Here is a 17,267-nt window from a genome sequence, read left to right as displayed (position 1 = left end):
TGCAAACCTGTCTTCAGTATAGGAAAAATCAGGAAAGTTTATTAAATTAGATTAAAAGCATATAAATTTTATTTTTCATGAATTCCACAAATGATTTTCATCCCTAGAAATCGTATTATCTTGTTAACTAAAGACTTACCTACAAGAGAACAAATCAAACAGTTAGATCCAGAAAGAATTTGTTCCCTGCGTCTACAGCCTATTTAACGATCTCTCCACGACAGAGAGATGCTCATAGTGGTTAAAAGGTGAAACTGCCAGATGGCATAGCAATCAAAATGTGTACATACATAAAAATGACACGATTTGGCAGGGCTCTCTTTGTCCCTTCCCCTGACCACACTCATCTGTTAAACTCCGCGAACTGTTCCCTGATTGCTCTATTGCGTTCAGCAGTGCTTTGGAGACAAATCGTTCCACAGTCTAATCCAATCAAATTTGAACTCACTTGAAGGAACGGTCCCCTGAGTCTTGTCAATATTTGTTCTGACCCCAGGAGAGCTCCTCCCAAACATCTACTTCCCCAGCTCTCACTTACAAATAACCAAGCTACAGATGGAGCCTGTATCTTCATTGATTCCACGAATCTTCTACCAATTGCTCCCAACCACAACCTCCGCCATTTTTAATATGCCCTTAGCTTTGAATGTCTCTACACTCTGTTGCAAATAAAGTAATTTCCTCTGAGGGGAGTTTAGCTACTATCTGTTTTATACCCCACTTTTCTCACCAGGCAAAACCTCTTGACCAGTGCTCTGGAGATGTACTATGTATTGGATGTTTTTGACTCACCAAAACCCATATGTGAAGCCCTACTCTCCAGTGGGATGGTGTTTGGAGGGAGGGCTTTTGGGAAGAAATTAGGCCATGACGATGGGGCCCTTATGAATGGAATTATTGCCCTTATAATAAGATAGACGAGAGAGAGAATTTCTTGTTCGGCTATGTGGGATATAACAAGTAGGCTACTGTCTACAAACCAGGAAGGGGTTCCTCACCAGACACTGAATCAGTCAGCACCTTTCCGTCCTCTAGAATGGTGACAAATAAGTGTATGATGTTGAATCCACCCAGCCTACCATATTTTGCTACAGCAGTCCAAACTAAGACAAGCTGGCGGTGGGAACAGTTGCACACGTCTTTCTGAGTGACACCCCTGTTTTGGTAGCTTGGCACTCAGTAGATAAGGTGGGCAGTACCTTGGCAGCTCAGCTTGCGTCTCCTGGCATGGAATCAGTCACCGGCTTATGAACCAGAGCAGGAGTGACCATAGTCTCCGTGTGATCTGCACTGCTGTGTCCCATGACTGATGCCTGGACAAAAGAAGGGAGCTCCTAATTCTTGATGGCACTGGCCTGGAACTTAGCCTCAGCGACAGCTATCTGGAGGAGGGATGAGAGATGCTGGCACGTTGCTCTTCCCAAGGGGAGGTCTTGGCTGCACCGGTCTGGAGTACAGTCCCTTCCTTACTGAGCTTGGAAGCAGGGAAGGACAGTGTGATCTTGGCTCAGATACCAGATACCACAGGGATTCGTTTTTCTTGCTGAATTTTTCATGTTTTCTTGGGTGGCTGTTTATTTTCTGTTAGGACCGTTTGTCCTTATATCCACGTCCAGAGGATTTAAATGGTTATTTACTTATTTTCATCAGTTTCCCTAGGGGTTGGACCTGTGGAGCTGCTCATGGTCTTTATCTTTGAAGAATGATTTTACTTAGTATAGAATTCTAAGTGCCAGGGCACTTTTCTGTCTTGCAGCCTTTTATTTCGTCCCGCTGTGTCCTGCCTGGATGTTATGTGTTACTTTTCCTTGGTTTATTTCAAGATAACGCTCTTCATTTTTGGTTTTCAGCCATTTATGCTGATGTGATTAGTTCCTTGGGTCTTGTGGAGATAAATAAAAACCAAACAAATGAGAATCAGCAAATTAATTAATTATTTAGAGCTTGCCATAGCAAGGAAGTTGGCCACTGTCACTTGCATCTTGGCCAATGCCCAAAGGCAGGCGGAGGAGTGGCAAAGCTTTACGGGGGAAGGAAGGGGAGGCCACAGGCGTGCCCTGATTGGGGGTTGCTGGCAGGGGGTGCTGTAGGTAGGCCAACTAGCAGCGAAGCGCTCTGTGTGATTAGCGTGCATATTTGGCTTTCTCTCCTTGGCTCTCAGATGGAAGCAGGGACAAAAATTAGACAAGCTGACATTTTTTAATCAAGTCTTTGTTATTGGGGCTGTTTGTTTTATAAGTTATTGGTTAGCTTCCTGGATTGTTACTGGACACAGCAGTCTGACGTCCTGCAAAGTTGGCTACTTACTGTCAATAGGGGGTTGGTGTCCTGTGGGTCAGAGTTCTGTTTTTATATATGGGCTGGCCATTGTCCACTTGTTCATTCATTGTCTCAATCAATCAATGTTGATTTCTCACTAAATTGGGGGAAATTTGGGCCATTATTTTTTCAAATACTTTTATACGTGTTTTCTCTTTCCATTTTCTCTTTTCCAGTTAAACATTGTCCCGTAGGTTGCTGAAGCTATACTCAGTTTTTTAAACATTTTTTTATTGAGTTATAGTCATTTTACAATTTTGTGTCAAATTTTTAAAGCTTCTTTTCTCCCAGGTTTCTATCAGATTTGATCATTTCTATACATTTTTATTCTAGGGTGGTTTTTTTTTTTTTTCTGGCCATCTGCAATGTGTAGCAAAACCTATCCAGCGTATTTCATTTTAAATATATTTTTTTGTTCTGGAATTTAGAGTTGGAATTTTTATACCATTTATTTCTCTGCTAAATTTCCTAGTTGCTGCCTTTATTATGCCCACATTTCTCTTTATGTTTCATCACATTTTTAATATCTGTTTTAAATGCATTTATTTACTAATTCCGAAATCCTGAGTTATTTCAGAGTCAGTTTTCTTTTTGGTTTTTTGATTGTGGGCTGCATTGTGGGCCGCATTCATCTTTTATTCACATATCTAATATTTTTTAATCACATGCTACTCATATTCAGTGACACATTGGAGAGCTTGTGATTCTTTGGGGAGTTTTCATTCTTCTTCCATCAGGCAATTAACTTGGTAAGAATGAGTTTCCAAACTCTACTGCCCTGTGTTTGGAGACAGCCAAAAATCTCTTTTCAATTCTTCTGGTCTTAGATTCTGTTAAGCTTTTTGCAATCTCATCGGCAGACTCTCAGTTTTGATGCAAGTAAAGAACTTACACCTGAGTTTATAGCACACATTAGGGGCCTCACTGTGTGTCTCCTCCTGACCTAGATTTCGCACTTGAATTTCTAGGCACTTTGGAAACCAGGGTCAGTAAGATTGGGGGTTTTTGGTGGAACGTGAGTTACTATGTGCTGCCCTGCCATATGGAACGTCCTCGGGTGAAAACCAATATAATCAAACTCAGTAAATGCAGTTTTCTTCTTTCTACAGTTGATTCCCTTCCCTCATTTTTTTTGTTGCCTGCCTTTGCAGTTGGAGTTTTAAAAAATATTTTCTCAGAGTTTATGTTTGTTACTGGTGAGAAGGCTAATCCATTGCAAGCTACTCTGCCATTACACTAAAGAAATTTTGAAATGAAAAATTTATATTTTGAATTTATTTTGTTTTTTTTTTAATTCTACCTTTCCAAAATTAAGTCAGGAGAGCATGAAGAAATAATTTTTTGATTTTTTACCTTCATCCTAATAACTGAGGTTGTCATGTTTAATATATAACAGAAAAAATTATGCAAGTGTACGTACTCTTTTGAACTTCTCGGGACAGTTTTGGATAATTGAGCCAAATGTTCATCTGATAATCTTATAAATCCATTTTGGAAACAATGAGTATTTGACACACACACACAAGTAGACATATGTGTTCTAAATATTTGAAAATAGTGCATTTGACATGAATTGTTCTAATAAAAATGTATGTGTTTATTTTTCAGAATCTTTGCTACTACCAAGGGTTTATTGAAGGCTACCCAAATTCTGTGGCGATCATTAGCACATGTACTGGACTCAGGTTGTGAAAATATAAATTTATGGTTACAAAATGGAATTTTTTTAGAAATAATGTTCAAATTAAAAGAAATATTTTCAGAGGTTCTAAAGTGAGACATGGCTTATTGTGGAAAACTGTCATTGAAAAAGCATAGAGTGGAAATTCTTGTAATGTCTCCTACTCTTCTCCTGAATTAAGATTTCTAATATATTTGAGGACATGAAGTATCGACAGCCGGGCAAATACCAATAACATTGCTAGTTCGTTCCACTCAGGAAGTTTGTGGATACTCAGTAACTTTTTTCAACTTCACCACCTAAGGCTAAGACTGAAGATAATCTGCATGCTAGTTTAAAAAACTGATTGTCATTTTATTGACTTTGTGCATTATTTTGTAAATATAAATGCAATATGTAAATGTGCATATAAATATAAATGCATTATTTCATTTGTCCACTTATTTTTTGGAATTTGTAGGGGTTTACTGCAGTTTGAAAATGTCAGTTATGGGATTGAGCCCTTGGAGCCTTCAATTGGTTTTGAACATGTGATTTATCAAGTGAAACATAGGAACGCAGGCATTTCTTTATATGCTGAGAAGGAGACTGAGTCAAGAGAAATGCCCTACAAAATACAAAGTGTGGAGGTAGGTGATTCATTGAGGAAACTATATGGTTATTATTGTGCAGCCATACAAACAATGTATTTTTCTGATAAACAAATTATTTACAGTAATATGTCTCAGAGAGAGAGAGAGAGAGGATAACAGAAACCTCATAACTTTTATTGTAAGCCTTAAAACTAGTCATGAAGCTTTCCAGAATTCCAAGCTAGCATTTTCCACTGTGACCACGTGGCATTTTTGCCCTGTGACCCAGACCTTTTTTGGTCTGCAGGTGCACTCCTTTCTCTCTATGTATAGCACCTAGTATGGAGTTGAAATGGTAGAAAAAATTTCCTTGTCTTGGATCAATTTTAGGAGGAAAGGATTCAGTCCACCACCCTTAAGTACAATGTTCATGGTGAAATAAAATAAAAATGGCCTGGAATTTTCAACTCACTTTACTCTCTGATAAAATTCTCGTGCTTTTCTTCCTATCTCGCTTTCTCTGACTTTTCGTTATACACTCACATTCTAGATATTGATATTTCCTGTGTTGTGTCTCAGGTTTTTGTTTGTCTGATTTATTTTTCCATTTATCTATGGTGATTTAAAGATCTCCCACTCTCATTTTTTTTCTAAGTCACTGATCCTCTATTGGACATAATGATTGTCTGGGTTAAACAAAATACATGAACACACACATTAATATTTACCTACTTATCTGTTTATTTATCTGTCTGTTTCATCCACCTATGTATCATCACCTTCACGTCCCTTCTCACTCCCTGAATATTCTTACCAGTGACCTCTGACATCTTACAAATTTAACTCTTTAACCCAACTACATTGCAATTGGATAGTTTAGCTGTGTCCTCCAACCTTTTTACCTAGATCTAATTCTTTGGTGCTTACTTGACCAAAGCAAACTTTTGTGCAGTTGGTGTCAACTTTATATAACCCAGATCCAAGGAATTGGTTTTCCTTACATGGCTACTTTCTTTTACTAAATAAAATGGCTTTTACCGTCTTTTGAAATCTAATCCCTGCCCACCTTCCCAATACACACATCTCCTGGCATCCTTTTCTGTACCTTTGTCTTAAATTTTTATTTATTTTGCTAAAATCTTTTCTCCATGAAAGCTTATTGTCCAGTAAATAAACTAATGCATTATTATCAACTAAATATCATCAATCCCAACCTCAAAGGTGAAAATAAACAAAGGTTACTTCAGGAAATCTAAGTCTACTAACACTTATGTTGGTTAAAGCAAAGAAATAGTTTTAAATCCCTCAATCCATTATTGTTTTGTTTCTCTCAATTAATTTAAATGTTTATTTTTATCCTGTAGGCAAGTAGTGTTGTTTGCTTGTTTAGGAACTTAAATGAAAGGCTGGAGTCCCATAAGCAAGACTACCACGAAACATCTGGTGCTCACTTTTGGATGGGAATGAGAAACCAGTTAGAACACAGGGGATTTTATTTGCGTTTTTAAACAAAACCCTCAAATCTCCAAAGCTTTAAAAGAGAATTTTAAAGTCGGGGGGAAAACTCAATAATCATCCAGCCCTAATTTTGTCTTTCTGACCTTTCTTAACTTTTTTCCCTTTAAGTCTATAACCTTCACTTTTCTCACCTTTGCTAAATCTGCATTTGTTTCTCCCACTTTATTGCTCCTCTTTTTTTCTTTTTTAAACTTTTTTTATTGAGTTATAGTCATTTTACAGCGTTGTGTCAAATTCCAATATTGCTCCTCTTTATGTTAACGAAAATGGTTTAACTAAAGTGCAACCGTTTTGAGTTTTCAAGGGATTAAATACCAGTAGAAAGAAAAGAAATGCAGACTTAAAATAAGTGTAATAAAAGTTTCCTCAGTTTTTGAAATTCAGTCCTTCTTTTCTGCTTCTATGTATTTGTCCCGTGCCCGTAGGTGGTATTTTGGTAATACATGATTTTGAGTTATCTACGCTACAGTTTTAAAGTGCCCACAAAGTGTGTCTTATAAATGTTCCCTAGTGCATTCCTCCTACGTTAAATTCACAGAAAAATAATGATGAAAACAAGGAACATTTTACTAATGGTATTGACAATAATGATTACTTTATCCTCCTAAATTGGCCGAGTCTAAATCACAAAAAATTATAAGCCCATTGGGCCTCATATTTGTGCCTAAGTTAACCACTGTGGTCTAAGTGGATGACATCATACCCAGAATCTATATCTTGAGATATCTATGGTTCAGTTTAAGAAATTCAGTCATTTTGATTCTCTGTTGTTCACTTTTTCCTGACGTGATTTATACAAGGATTAACTTCATCCTTCAGATGAAATCCCACCCCTCTAAACAGAGATATGCCCTTACTCTCTCAAGGTCATCGATAAAACCATACCACATATCAATGTGTAATAGCATCATTAAACTAATGCAAATACAGAGCTAATGGGAAATCAAGGGACGGGGTTCTTCAGAGAAGAGAATAGCATTAGTAACCCAGTACCAGTAAGCACACGGAGAGTGGAAGGTAGAGGAAAGTTGTTTTCTGAATAAGTTAAATGACTGATCAGGTGCATAAGATGTGACAAAGATCATATTCTGAAAATGATTTCTACTTTAATATGTAAAATTGAATTTTCAACACTGAATTTGTGAAATAGTGATATGCACTAAAATATTTAGTAATTCTTCAATTTTGATCTAAAGTTTGCGGTTTTTTTCAGCCACTTGCAGACGTCACTCAGTATATAGAAATGCATGTTGTAGTTGAAAAAAATTTGGTAAGTATGTTTTCACTTACTTGTCTTATGTCAATTATATTAGCAATGAGAGGTTATAAGAAAAGTTGGAATAAAATTTTAACATAGAAAATAAATGATAATTTTTGCTTTATCTCTGTTTTAATGAATTGAAATTACTAGTATCAGTAGTAAATTGGAAATCTCTTATTATTTTAATTTTATATAAATAATGCAAGCTAAAACAGCTGTTACCTATAGAATAGATTCTTAGTCATTTTTATTCATCCTTCCCACACCCCTAAGGTCTAGCAACCTCAGATCTTTCACCTCCTTGGTTAAATTTTTTCCTGGGCATTTCATTCTTTCTGATGCAGTTTTAAATGGGATTGTTTTCTTAATTTTTCTTTCTGATAGTTTGTTATTATTATATAGAAATGCAACAGATTTTTGCATATCAATTTTGTATCCTACAACTTCACTGAATTGTTTTTCGTTCTAACTTTTTTTTTTTTTTTTGTGGAGTCTTTAGGGTTTTCTACATATTAACATCATCTGCAAATAGTGACAGTTTTACTTTTCTTCCCAGATTTAATGTGCTTTATTTCTTTTTCTTGGCTAATTGCTCTGGCTAGGACTTCCAATACTATGTTAGATCAATTTGGCAATAGTAGGGATCCTTCTCTTGTTTCTGGTCTTAGAAGGGAAGCTTTCAGCTTTTCACCGTTGAGTATGATGTTAGATGTGAACTTGTCATATATGGCCTTTATTATGTTAAGGTACATTCCCTCTATATCGACTTTGTTAAAAGTCTTTATCCTGAAAGGATGTTGAATTTTGTCAAATACCTTTCAACATATATTGAAATGATCATATGATTTTTTTAATGCTTCATTTTGTTAATGTGGTATATATCACATTGACCTGCAGAAGTTGAAACATTGTTGCCTCTGTACAATAAAGCCCACTTGATCATGGTGTGTGATCCTTTTAATGTGCTGTTGAATTCATATTCCCAACATTCTGTTGAGGATTTTTCCATCTATATTCATCAGGAATATTGGCCTGTGATTTTCTTTTTTTTGTGCTGTCCTTGTCTGGTTTTGATATTAGGATAATGCTGGCGTGATAAAATGCATTAGAAAGGGTTTCCTCTTTTCTTATTTTTGTAAGAGTTGGTAGTGTCTTTTTGTATTTTTAAATATTTTTTATCATTCACACTTTATATCACATTATTCTTCTAAGAATAAATAATATCTAAAAACTAATACATTGGTAATTTAAACAGTTTCTTAAGTCATATTTTTAAATTTTAAACAGAGTAACCATCAATTAAATATTAAGCAATATATATTTAAATCTAAAAGATAATTATCTTTTTCAGTATAATCAGATGGGCTCTGATACTGCTGTTGTCACTCAAAAAATTTTCCAGTTGATTGGACTGACCAATGCTGTAAGTACTTGCTTTTTAGTGCTTTTGCGTTTGTTTGTGTTACTTAAACAATTCTCATACTTTTTTTTATGAGTGTGCTTGAATACACATGTGTGAAATAGGCCAAAAATACATCCATTTTACGTCTCTGTTTTCTAACTGTTTAGTTGGAGTAATAATAATTGTAAGTACCTGATTAGGGTTTTGCAAGGATTAAATTAAATGAAACACTTGACATTGGGCTATGTTAAGTACAAGCATATCAAAATGTTAATTAATACCTGTTTTATTAGTGTTATTTATTACTTGCTAATAGAATTTATAAGATCCAGTCTAGACTTGGGGGAAAGGTATAGCTCAGTGGTGGAGTGCATGTTCAACATGCATGAGGTACTGGGTTCAATCCCCAGTACCTCCTCTAAAAATAAATAAATAAACCTAATTACCTCCCCCCAAAATAAACAAATAAAAATAAATTGTACCAAAAAAAAAAAAAGATCCAATCCAGACTTACAGTTCAGGTTTTTAATATTTGAAATCAGAATAGTGTTTATTTTTGAAGATAAATTCCGAAATCTATATAAACCATGTAGTTTGAACATATTTTCTGTATGTCTTCTATTTTAGATTTTTACAGCTTTTAAAATTACAATAATTCTATCTTCATTAGAGCTTTGGATAGATGAAAATAAAATTTCAGTAACTGGAGATGCTAATGAATTATTATACAGATTTTTAAAATGGAAACAATCTTATCTTGTTTTGCGTCCACATGATGTGGCCTTTTTACTTGTGTAAGTATATTTTGGCATTACTAAATCTGCCACATAGAAAGCATATGTAATTTGGCTTAATTTCTGACAGTTGACAGTCCCTTATGGTAAAAAAAAAAAATCTTGTGCCTTTTTTTCTTATATACACTATCTTGTGAATATTATTTTTTTACAACACAAGTTTTATAGCAGAAATATTGATATCAGTTATTCTGTTGATTGGCTTGTAGTTAAAACTCATTCCTTCAATCTTATAACTATGTCTTCTTATCTTAGAGTGTGTCTATAGCGTATCATTAAATGTGCCTAACTATGCATAAAATATTAACAATCTCTGTCTGAAGAAATACACCTGAATTCTGTGAATATAGTAATTTGGCCTTCTTCTTATGCTTTATTTCCATAAAATATAAGCAAAAATAATGAGGAAATAGAAACACTATTGTTGTACATTTTAATATTTGTCATACCATATTCACAGTATGCTGCACTTTTGAAAATATAAGCTTCCCTTTCTATGTAATCTCTGTTTTTCTCTTATAAATATTTCTGTCCCACATGTATGCATGCCTTTGTATGGTTCGGGCAGGCTAATTCTATCTGGTTAAGGGGAGACCTCAGCCCATAAGGTTACTCTGCCCATCTGTCAACTGCATTGCCTTAGTTTTCTAGGTTTAAACAATTTATTGATTGTTACTATTTTTTACATTATAGGAATTATTATAATTTCTAAATACACTAAATACTTAAAAAAGAACCTTCCATGATTTTCTAGAAAATTCATATGATAACACACTTTCTATTATTCGATTTTTAAATCTATTTTACTATTTTCAAAATAAGCAGAGACATTTAGTCGCCTTCTGTGCTTTGTTATCCTAATATTAGGTGAAAGTATCTATGAATTTATTATATAAATATGCAAATCAAAAATATATTAGGTAAATTTAATATTAATTGTGCTTAATTTTACAAAGTTATGTAATTAAGCTTCTTTTTTAAACTTAAGTTACAGAGAAAAAACAAATTACGTTGGTGCAACCTTTCAAGGGAAGATGTGTGATAAACAGTATGGAGGTGGTGTTGCTCTGGTATGGTATGGTTTACTTTGCTTGGCTAAGATGTATAAATAGGATGCTAATTTGAAGATGGATGGAAATTCCTGGTCTACAACTGCTAACATACATCTGCTTCAAGTGGTATGTGTTATGTAGTGTGCTTTCTTCTGAAGAAGTTTAATGCTCAGAATCCATATAGTCCAGGAACTGAGGTCAACAGACAGTATGTCTGGTAATAGGTAACGTATAAATCTCTTGAGGCCAAGAACTAATTTGTGTCTGTCCTTGTGAGTGAACTTGCGTCAGGACAGCTGAGTAGGTGAGCCCCAGGGCAAAGACATCAAAAATCTGCTGACTCTATTAACTTGGTTCTACCCACCCCGAAACTTCTTGGGGTTGTGGTTTCACCCATAAACTCTGAGGAAGGAGCAGTCCTGGAAGGAAATGGTTCCTAGACTTGATTCCGCAGCCCTGGGGGATTAGGGAGGGAGGGTAGTGGATGTTTAGTCATCAGAGGGCAGGGCTGCGTTTCTTCAACGTCTCATTCCTCTGAACATCAGCTGCTGCTAATTTTTCCAGCGAAAGATTAGGCAATGATCACCCCAATGAAGTGTGGAGAAAAAGAAAGAAGAATACCAGGAAACTTCTCATACTTCTTGCATTATTATTTGTAATATCCTATTATTTAAATGCTTGAAGTTTAGCAGAATCTTCACTTTCTTCTCCATAGAATCAATCATTCCTCCTCCTCCTCTTTCCTCTTCTTTTCTCTCTCCCTCCCTCTGTCTCGTCCTCCCTCCTTCTCCCTGCCCCTCTCGCTCTGAAAGTGGATGGTACATTCAGCTGTGGTAATTTGACAGCGACCACTTATCAGTGTGTATGCAAGATGGAGGGACCTCGCAATACCTCAGGCTAGTAACAAAGACATTTAATTGTCATTCAGGCTTGAAGGAAAGGACACACAGAAGGTAGAAGCCTGTACCCAGGGGTTCAGACAGTGGTAGATACCCTGGAAGGGATGGTAATAAATACCTTGCTCTTTTCTCACCCTCTTCTCCCCATTAGACGAAAGCAAGGTAAGAGCAGAGAGCAAAGGAGCCCCTTGACATAATCCACTGGCATAATCCTTCTGGGCTAGAGAGTAGGGAAGAAGATGATGGAAAGTTGATGCAGGGAGGCAGACAGGAGCTGCCAAAATGCATTTCTAGAAACTCTCTTGAAGTACATTCATCAAAACGTTACTAGATGTACTTGAAGGGATAGTGTCATCTGTGGATTCTTCTTTAAAATCGTATGTTTTAGTATGGTCAAAATGTGCTATGTAATAAACATCTTACATTTATTTTTTTAAACTTTTTTTATTGAGTTATAGTCATTTTTACAATGTTGTGTCAAATTCCAGTGTAGAGCACAATTTTTCAGTTCTACATGGACATACATACATTCATTGTCACATTCTCTTTCACTGTGAGCCACCACAGGATCCTGTATATGTTTCCCTGTGCTGCACAGTACAATCTTGTTTATCTATTCTATATTTTGAAATCCCAGTCTTTCCCTTCCCACCCCCATCCCCCTGGCAACCACAAGTTATATTTATTAAAAAGAAGCAAAGGCATTTTAGTTTTGAAAATAAGATTTAAACGGTGAAAAGTCAGCATTCTCCTCATCAGTCATTATTACCATAATACGAATTAATTCATTGGGTTAATTTATGGTTTTTTTAATGCATGATACATTCATATAAAATATTATCTCCAAATAATTAAATGATACATGAACACAACCTGTTCATAATTTGACACCATATGTGAATATGAGTGTGTCTTTAAAGATTTTCTTTTGTGAGTACAAACATGGCTGTAACTAATGTTCTATATAATTAACAAGTTATTGGGCAAATATTTTCTTAGCCTGATGCCACCAAGTGAACCCTGCATTTACATTTTGGTAAAATTTCAGATTTCACTTTTCATATTTTCCTTATATTGATCATGGTACCTGTAAGATCTTGGGCCAACATGGATGGCACTTCTGTGGTTAACGTATTAGATGTCTCTATTCCCACTTTCTCATGGAACTATTTTTAACAATTACGTTATACTCCAGGTAAATAAATGATCTCCTAAAATGTGGTTAAATGATTTTTTTCCCCAGCACCCCAGAACCATAAGTCTGGAATCACTGGCCATTATCATAGCTCAGTTACTCAGCTTCAGTATGGGGATAGCTTATGATGACATTAATAAATGCCACTGCCCAGGGGCCGTCTGCGTGATGAACCCAGAAGCAGTGTAAGAGGCTCTACTTTTATATGCTTTACATATGTAGCTTATACGAAACGAAGTTTGGTATGTTTAGCCTGTGAACGTCTGCGCTATTAAAATAATTAATAACGGTCAAATATAAACTGTGGCCAAGGACCCCAGACCAAAATATGTATCCCCGGGCCCGTGCTGCGCGTCTCAGTATTTCTCGTATTCTGATGTCACGCTTGCTTTCTTGTATGTGACCGAACTCTACATTTATCATGATGTCACTTGCGTGATTTGTTAGTTTTACAATCCGATGCCTGACTTGATAAGCCAAATACAGGCCTGTGATGATTATACAAGGCTGATTTATCAGTAGGCCCTTTCTGCATGAATCTCCTTCATTTTGCTGTGGCTCAGCCTGAACTCTTGGCATCTTCTAATTTCAGAGATGCTGTTATTCAGCTTTTTCTTTGTCACTAGAGAAGGCCTTTTGCACTAGTTATCATGCCTCAAAGGCCTAGTGAATTGTTTGCTGTTATCATCGTTATTCTTAGAATATGCTATAGGATTTTATAAAATTAGGACCAAATAGTTATGAGATTTAGGGAAACCATCATCCAGTTAGTGATTGGAGCCAACTTCTTATCCCCCCCCCCTTTTTTTGGACTGTAAGCCCAACAGTACATTTTATTTAATTTTGCTTAACAGTGCATTTAATTCCCATATTATCTGTAATATTTTGCCTTTTTTTAACTTTCCAATATGCCCTTCAAAACAACTTAATCAATAAACATAACTTATAATCTAAATGAGTGTTGAAATAAAATTTTTTAACATAATACAACTAATTCTTGTGTAAATGTGCAAAAACAAAAATTCCACTTTAAAATATGCAACTATGGCCTATAAGATTGGTGAAATTATTAATATACATATAGAAACAATTCATCTGTGGAAACATTTTTTTTAAAAAGCTTAGTATGACAAATTACAACTTGCAAAAAATGCCTATTAATCATATCTTTAAATGCACAGCATCATTTGAATAGCATTGTATGATTCTAAAATTTTGGAGGACAGCCACTTCACTCTTTGTTGAATGGCAAAAAATATGAAAATCTGCTATATTTAAAAGAGAATCTGAATAAACGGCATGTTTGAAAAGGATTAATTGTTAGTCTTCTATCATTAAATTATAGACTTTTAATTGTTAGTAATCAATTAATTGTTAATCTATTAATTGTTAGTAATTGATCATTAAATTATAGACTTTTATTCTGAGGCTAGGCGATTTATGGAAGCATCACTTACATAAAAATTTGAAGTTTGGTGTATTTTCAGTCATTCCAGTGGTGTGAAGTTCTTTAGTAACTGCAGCATGGAAGATTTTGCACATTTTACTGCAAAATCCCAATGTCTTCAAAACCAGCCACGTTTAGATCCATCCTACAAAAGTGCAGTGTGCGGTAATGGAGAAGTCGAAGAAGGAGAACAGTGTGACTGTGGGTCTGAGGAGGTTGGTACCAATTTCGAAGACTATATACCGGAATGACATCAAAAATTATTAATTTTTATAGCGTCACACGGCCATTTTCCTTAATTTATCAAACTTGCTTTTCTACAAAGACCTTAAGAATGCACAGTGGGATTATATTAAATTAATGAGTGCACTAGTATATGAATTCAGTAGTTTGTAAGATGATTCATATAGGCGATTTTCAAGGTCTTAATCCTACAACTGAGCTGACCTAGGTTTACACTTGCCCTCTTGAATCCTTAGTATTTCTTCTTAACCTAAGATCCTCTGACATTCAGAAAGACAGCTAGAAAGCTTTCACAATTGAACAAGAAAACATAGGAGACTCAGCTGTGGCTTTGAATGTTTTAATCCAGATCAATATTTAAGTCAAAAGATTTGGACCACGTATGATCAATAAAAGCTGGCTTTTCTAACCCACAGTAATCTTAGAGAAAGCTGCTGGACTGGAGACAGGTGGAAAGAGAGGCGATAAAGGAAATGCAATAAAGGAGAGAGTTTGTGAGACTCAGGGTGACCTGAGAGACTCAAGAAGACATGAACAGGTGCCGTGTTCCCTACTGCAGTAGCTCAGTGTTCATTCATGCAGGCCCTTCACAGCACGCACAGGGTGTTCTCAGATACCTAGCTGGGTAACGTGCTAAAGGAATTGCTCCCCAGAACGCACGTGTTTTTGCCTTGAGGGGACTAAATGGAAACAACTTGAAAATTTCTAATAAAAACAGACAGGAGTGTATCTTAGTTCCATTAAAAGTCATATGGTTGAGTCCCAAACCCCGTGTGATGTAACTTCACCCTCTGGAATCCCAAAGACAATAGCAGTAGCAATGACACTGTTTAGGAGGGATAGTTCTGGGAAATGCTGCAAATGGACTGTGCCCTGGTAAGTATCCTGCCATAACTCATATTAAAGCTTTTAAAATCCATGATTTATTTTTTGTAACTGACTGGAATTTGTTGCCCAATTAACCCTATTTCACATTCCAGGGTATTTAAAAAATGTGACTGTGTATGAGTGTGTATGTGTTCTATCTCTCCAGCCTTCCCCTTTCTTATCTGTTGCTTTTTATTAACCCTAATAATAGTATTTTTAAGTACAGAATCACAGGCAGAGATGAATTATAACATAAAACAAGGCATAAGAAGGTGAGGGTGAATGATACAAAAGCGATCATTTCAGTCGTGTTCCGAAATGTCATTTTATAGCACTTCATCTTTAGAGAGTTATAAGTAAACTTTGAATATTCCATAAAAGTTAAAGACATCTAAGTACAGTAGATTCATAACATTTGATTAAGGACTAGTCACTATAATGCAATTTTTAAATCATAGCTTCTGTTCAGTTAACATCTTGCCTTTAACTGTTTACGAGAGCCAGAGAACTTGACATCTGGGCTTTGGGGGACTCCCGGGCTTTAGAAAACCCTGCTACCAATGTCGTCAGACCTCCTGGAGGGACTTAAAGAACGCCTGGTCTAGCACGTTAGAAAACCAGTGCGTGTCTGATAAATATGCGAACGATTAAGTGGCTTTATTTCTTTTTTCTGCTTGCCAACATTGAAGTTAAGTATCTGTTTGTATATTATATAATATGCTGTCTTCATTAAAATATCTATTTAATGTAAATAAAAATCAGAAGACACTTTAAAGCTCCCGATTTGCCTTTCAGGAATGTGAGGCTCTGCCACAGGTGTGCTGTAACCGCGCCACGTGTCAACTGTCAGGCAATTCGGTTTGCGATACTGGCCCCTGCTGTGAAGCTTGTGCTGTAAGAGCCTGTTTAAACTGCTGTGTTACCTACATTAGCAAAGTTTCATTTTTTTAAATAATATTTATATGCTCACCTTCTTTATTCAATATCGTTTACCTCACCCCACCAGTATAAGCTCTCAGGAGAGATGTGTCGACCTGCCTCTAATGAATGTGATCTCCCTGAATTTTGCAATGGCTCATCTGCATCATGTCAAGACGACTTTTATGTTCAGAATGGGCATCCATGTGAGGACAATCAGTGGATCTGTTTGGAAGGAAACTGTATGAGTGGGGCAATCCAATGTACGCACATATTTGGTGAAGGTATTTATGACAATTTGATTTCCTATATATGTATTTTTCTGGAAACTGAAAATGGATATTGATATATAATTTTGATTTTTTTAGTATAAATATTTTAAAGGATTACAGAAAGAGATTATCGAATACTGTAAGGGAAAAAAATACATGTTTTCTGGGATGAAAATTCTGAAGTATTTCCACTAAATACTAAAAGGAAAGACTCAAAGTCTATGGGATCTGCATTCAAGGAGGAAGAAGGCAGATGAAATACAACCTCCACTGTCCTCTCACTCTGTAGCCACAGTTTTCTTAGTAAACAGAGAATAAATGCATATGGCTATGAACATGGGGGTCGTAAGTGTAAGTTGGCACATGAACATAATTTAAAACACGCATGCAGACACAGCCAGCGTGGGCACACATTCACACCTGGGAACTGCGAGGGAGACATGAAAATCAACACACGGACTCATGAAAATCCAGGAACTATGAAATCATTAAAAGATAACGTGCACTGAGGCTGAAAACAAAAGAAAAACCATGATACAAACTATACGTGGAATCATTTGCCGAAGAAGATGGAAAGCAGAAGTGGCAACAGTATTCAGAAGAATCAGGAGCAACTGAATGGGAGTATTTAGGGCATTCATGAAATAGCCAGGTGGCTCAGCCTTCTCTCAATGTCTACTCTCATTTCTGCGTAAAAGGAGTTGAAAAATGACAATCAGCTCCCAAAATGAACACACAATCAGAGTGGGTGTTGGGTAGAAACACACGAACACACAAGGAAAGAAACTTACAGGTGGAGAAGTGCTGTCCTGAGGAAGTGGGTGATT

The 17,267-nt window shown here is 36.0% G+C and overlaps 1 protein-coding gene across 16 annotated transcripts in view; it reads left to right on the top strand.

The window, feature by feature from the left end:
* ADAM2 (ADAM metallopeptidase domain 2) overlaps positions 1-17,267 on the top strand; it is a 61,144-nt gene that overhangs the window by 22,883 nt on the left and 20,994 nt on the right. For 14 of the 16 annotated variants that reach the window (XM_045518856.2, XM_074353595.1, XM_074353592.1 and 11 more), the window contains 10 exons: positions 3,928-4,004; positions 4,461-4,629; positions 7,304-7,360; positions 8,703-8,774; positions 9,381-9,547; positions 10,536-10,617; positions 12,742-12,878; positions 14,181-14,355; positions 16,046-16,144; positions 16,257-16,452. In XM_045518856.2, coding sequence (XP_045374812.1) covers positions 3,928-4,004; positions 4,461-4,629; positions 7,304-7,360; positions 8,703-8,774; positions 9,381-9,547; positions 10,536-10,617; positions 12,742-12,878; positions 14,181-14,355; positions 16,046-16,144; positions 16,257-16,452 — 1,231 coding nt within the window. Of the gene's footprint in view, positions 1-3,927; positions 4,005-4,460; positions 4,630-7,303; positions 7,361-8,702; positions 8,775-9,380; positions 9,548-10,535; positions 10,623-12,741; positions 12,879-14,180; positions 14,356-16,045; positions 16,145-16,256; positions 16,453-17,267 lie in introns of all 16 variants that reach the window. The other 2 variants (XM_074353597.1, XM_074353598.1) reach the window with 2 other exon arrangements.

This window comes from Camelus bactrianus, chromosome 26 (assembly GCF_048773025.1).
Source record: "Camelus bactrianus isolate YW-2024 breed Bactrian camel chromosome 26, ASM4877302v1, whole genome shotgun sequence".
Classification (NCBI taxonomy): domain Eukaryota; kingdom Metazoa; phylum Chordata; class Mammalia; order Artiodactyla; family Camelidae; genus Camelus; species Camelus bactrianus.
Note: the sequence above shows the minus strand (reverse complement) of the source record. Positions and strands in the feature narration are given on the sequence as shown.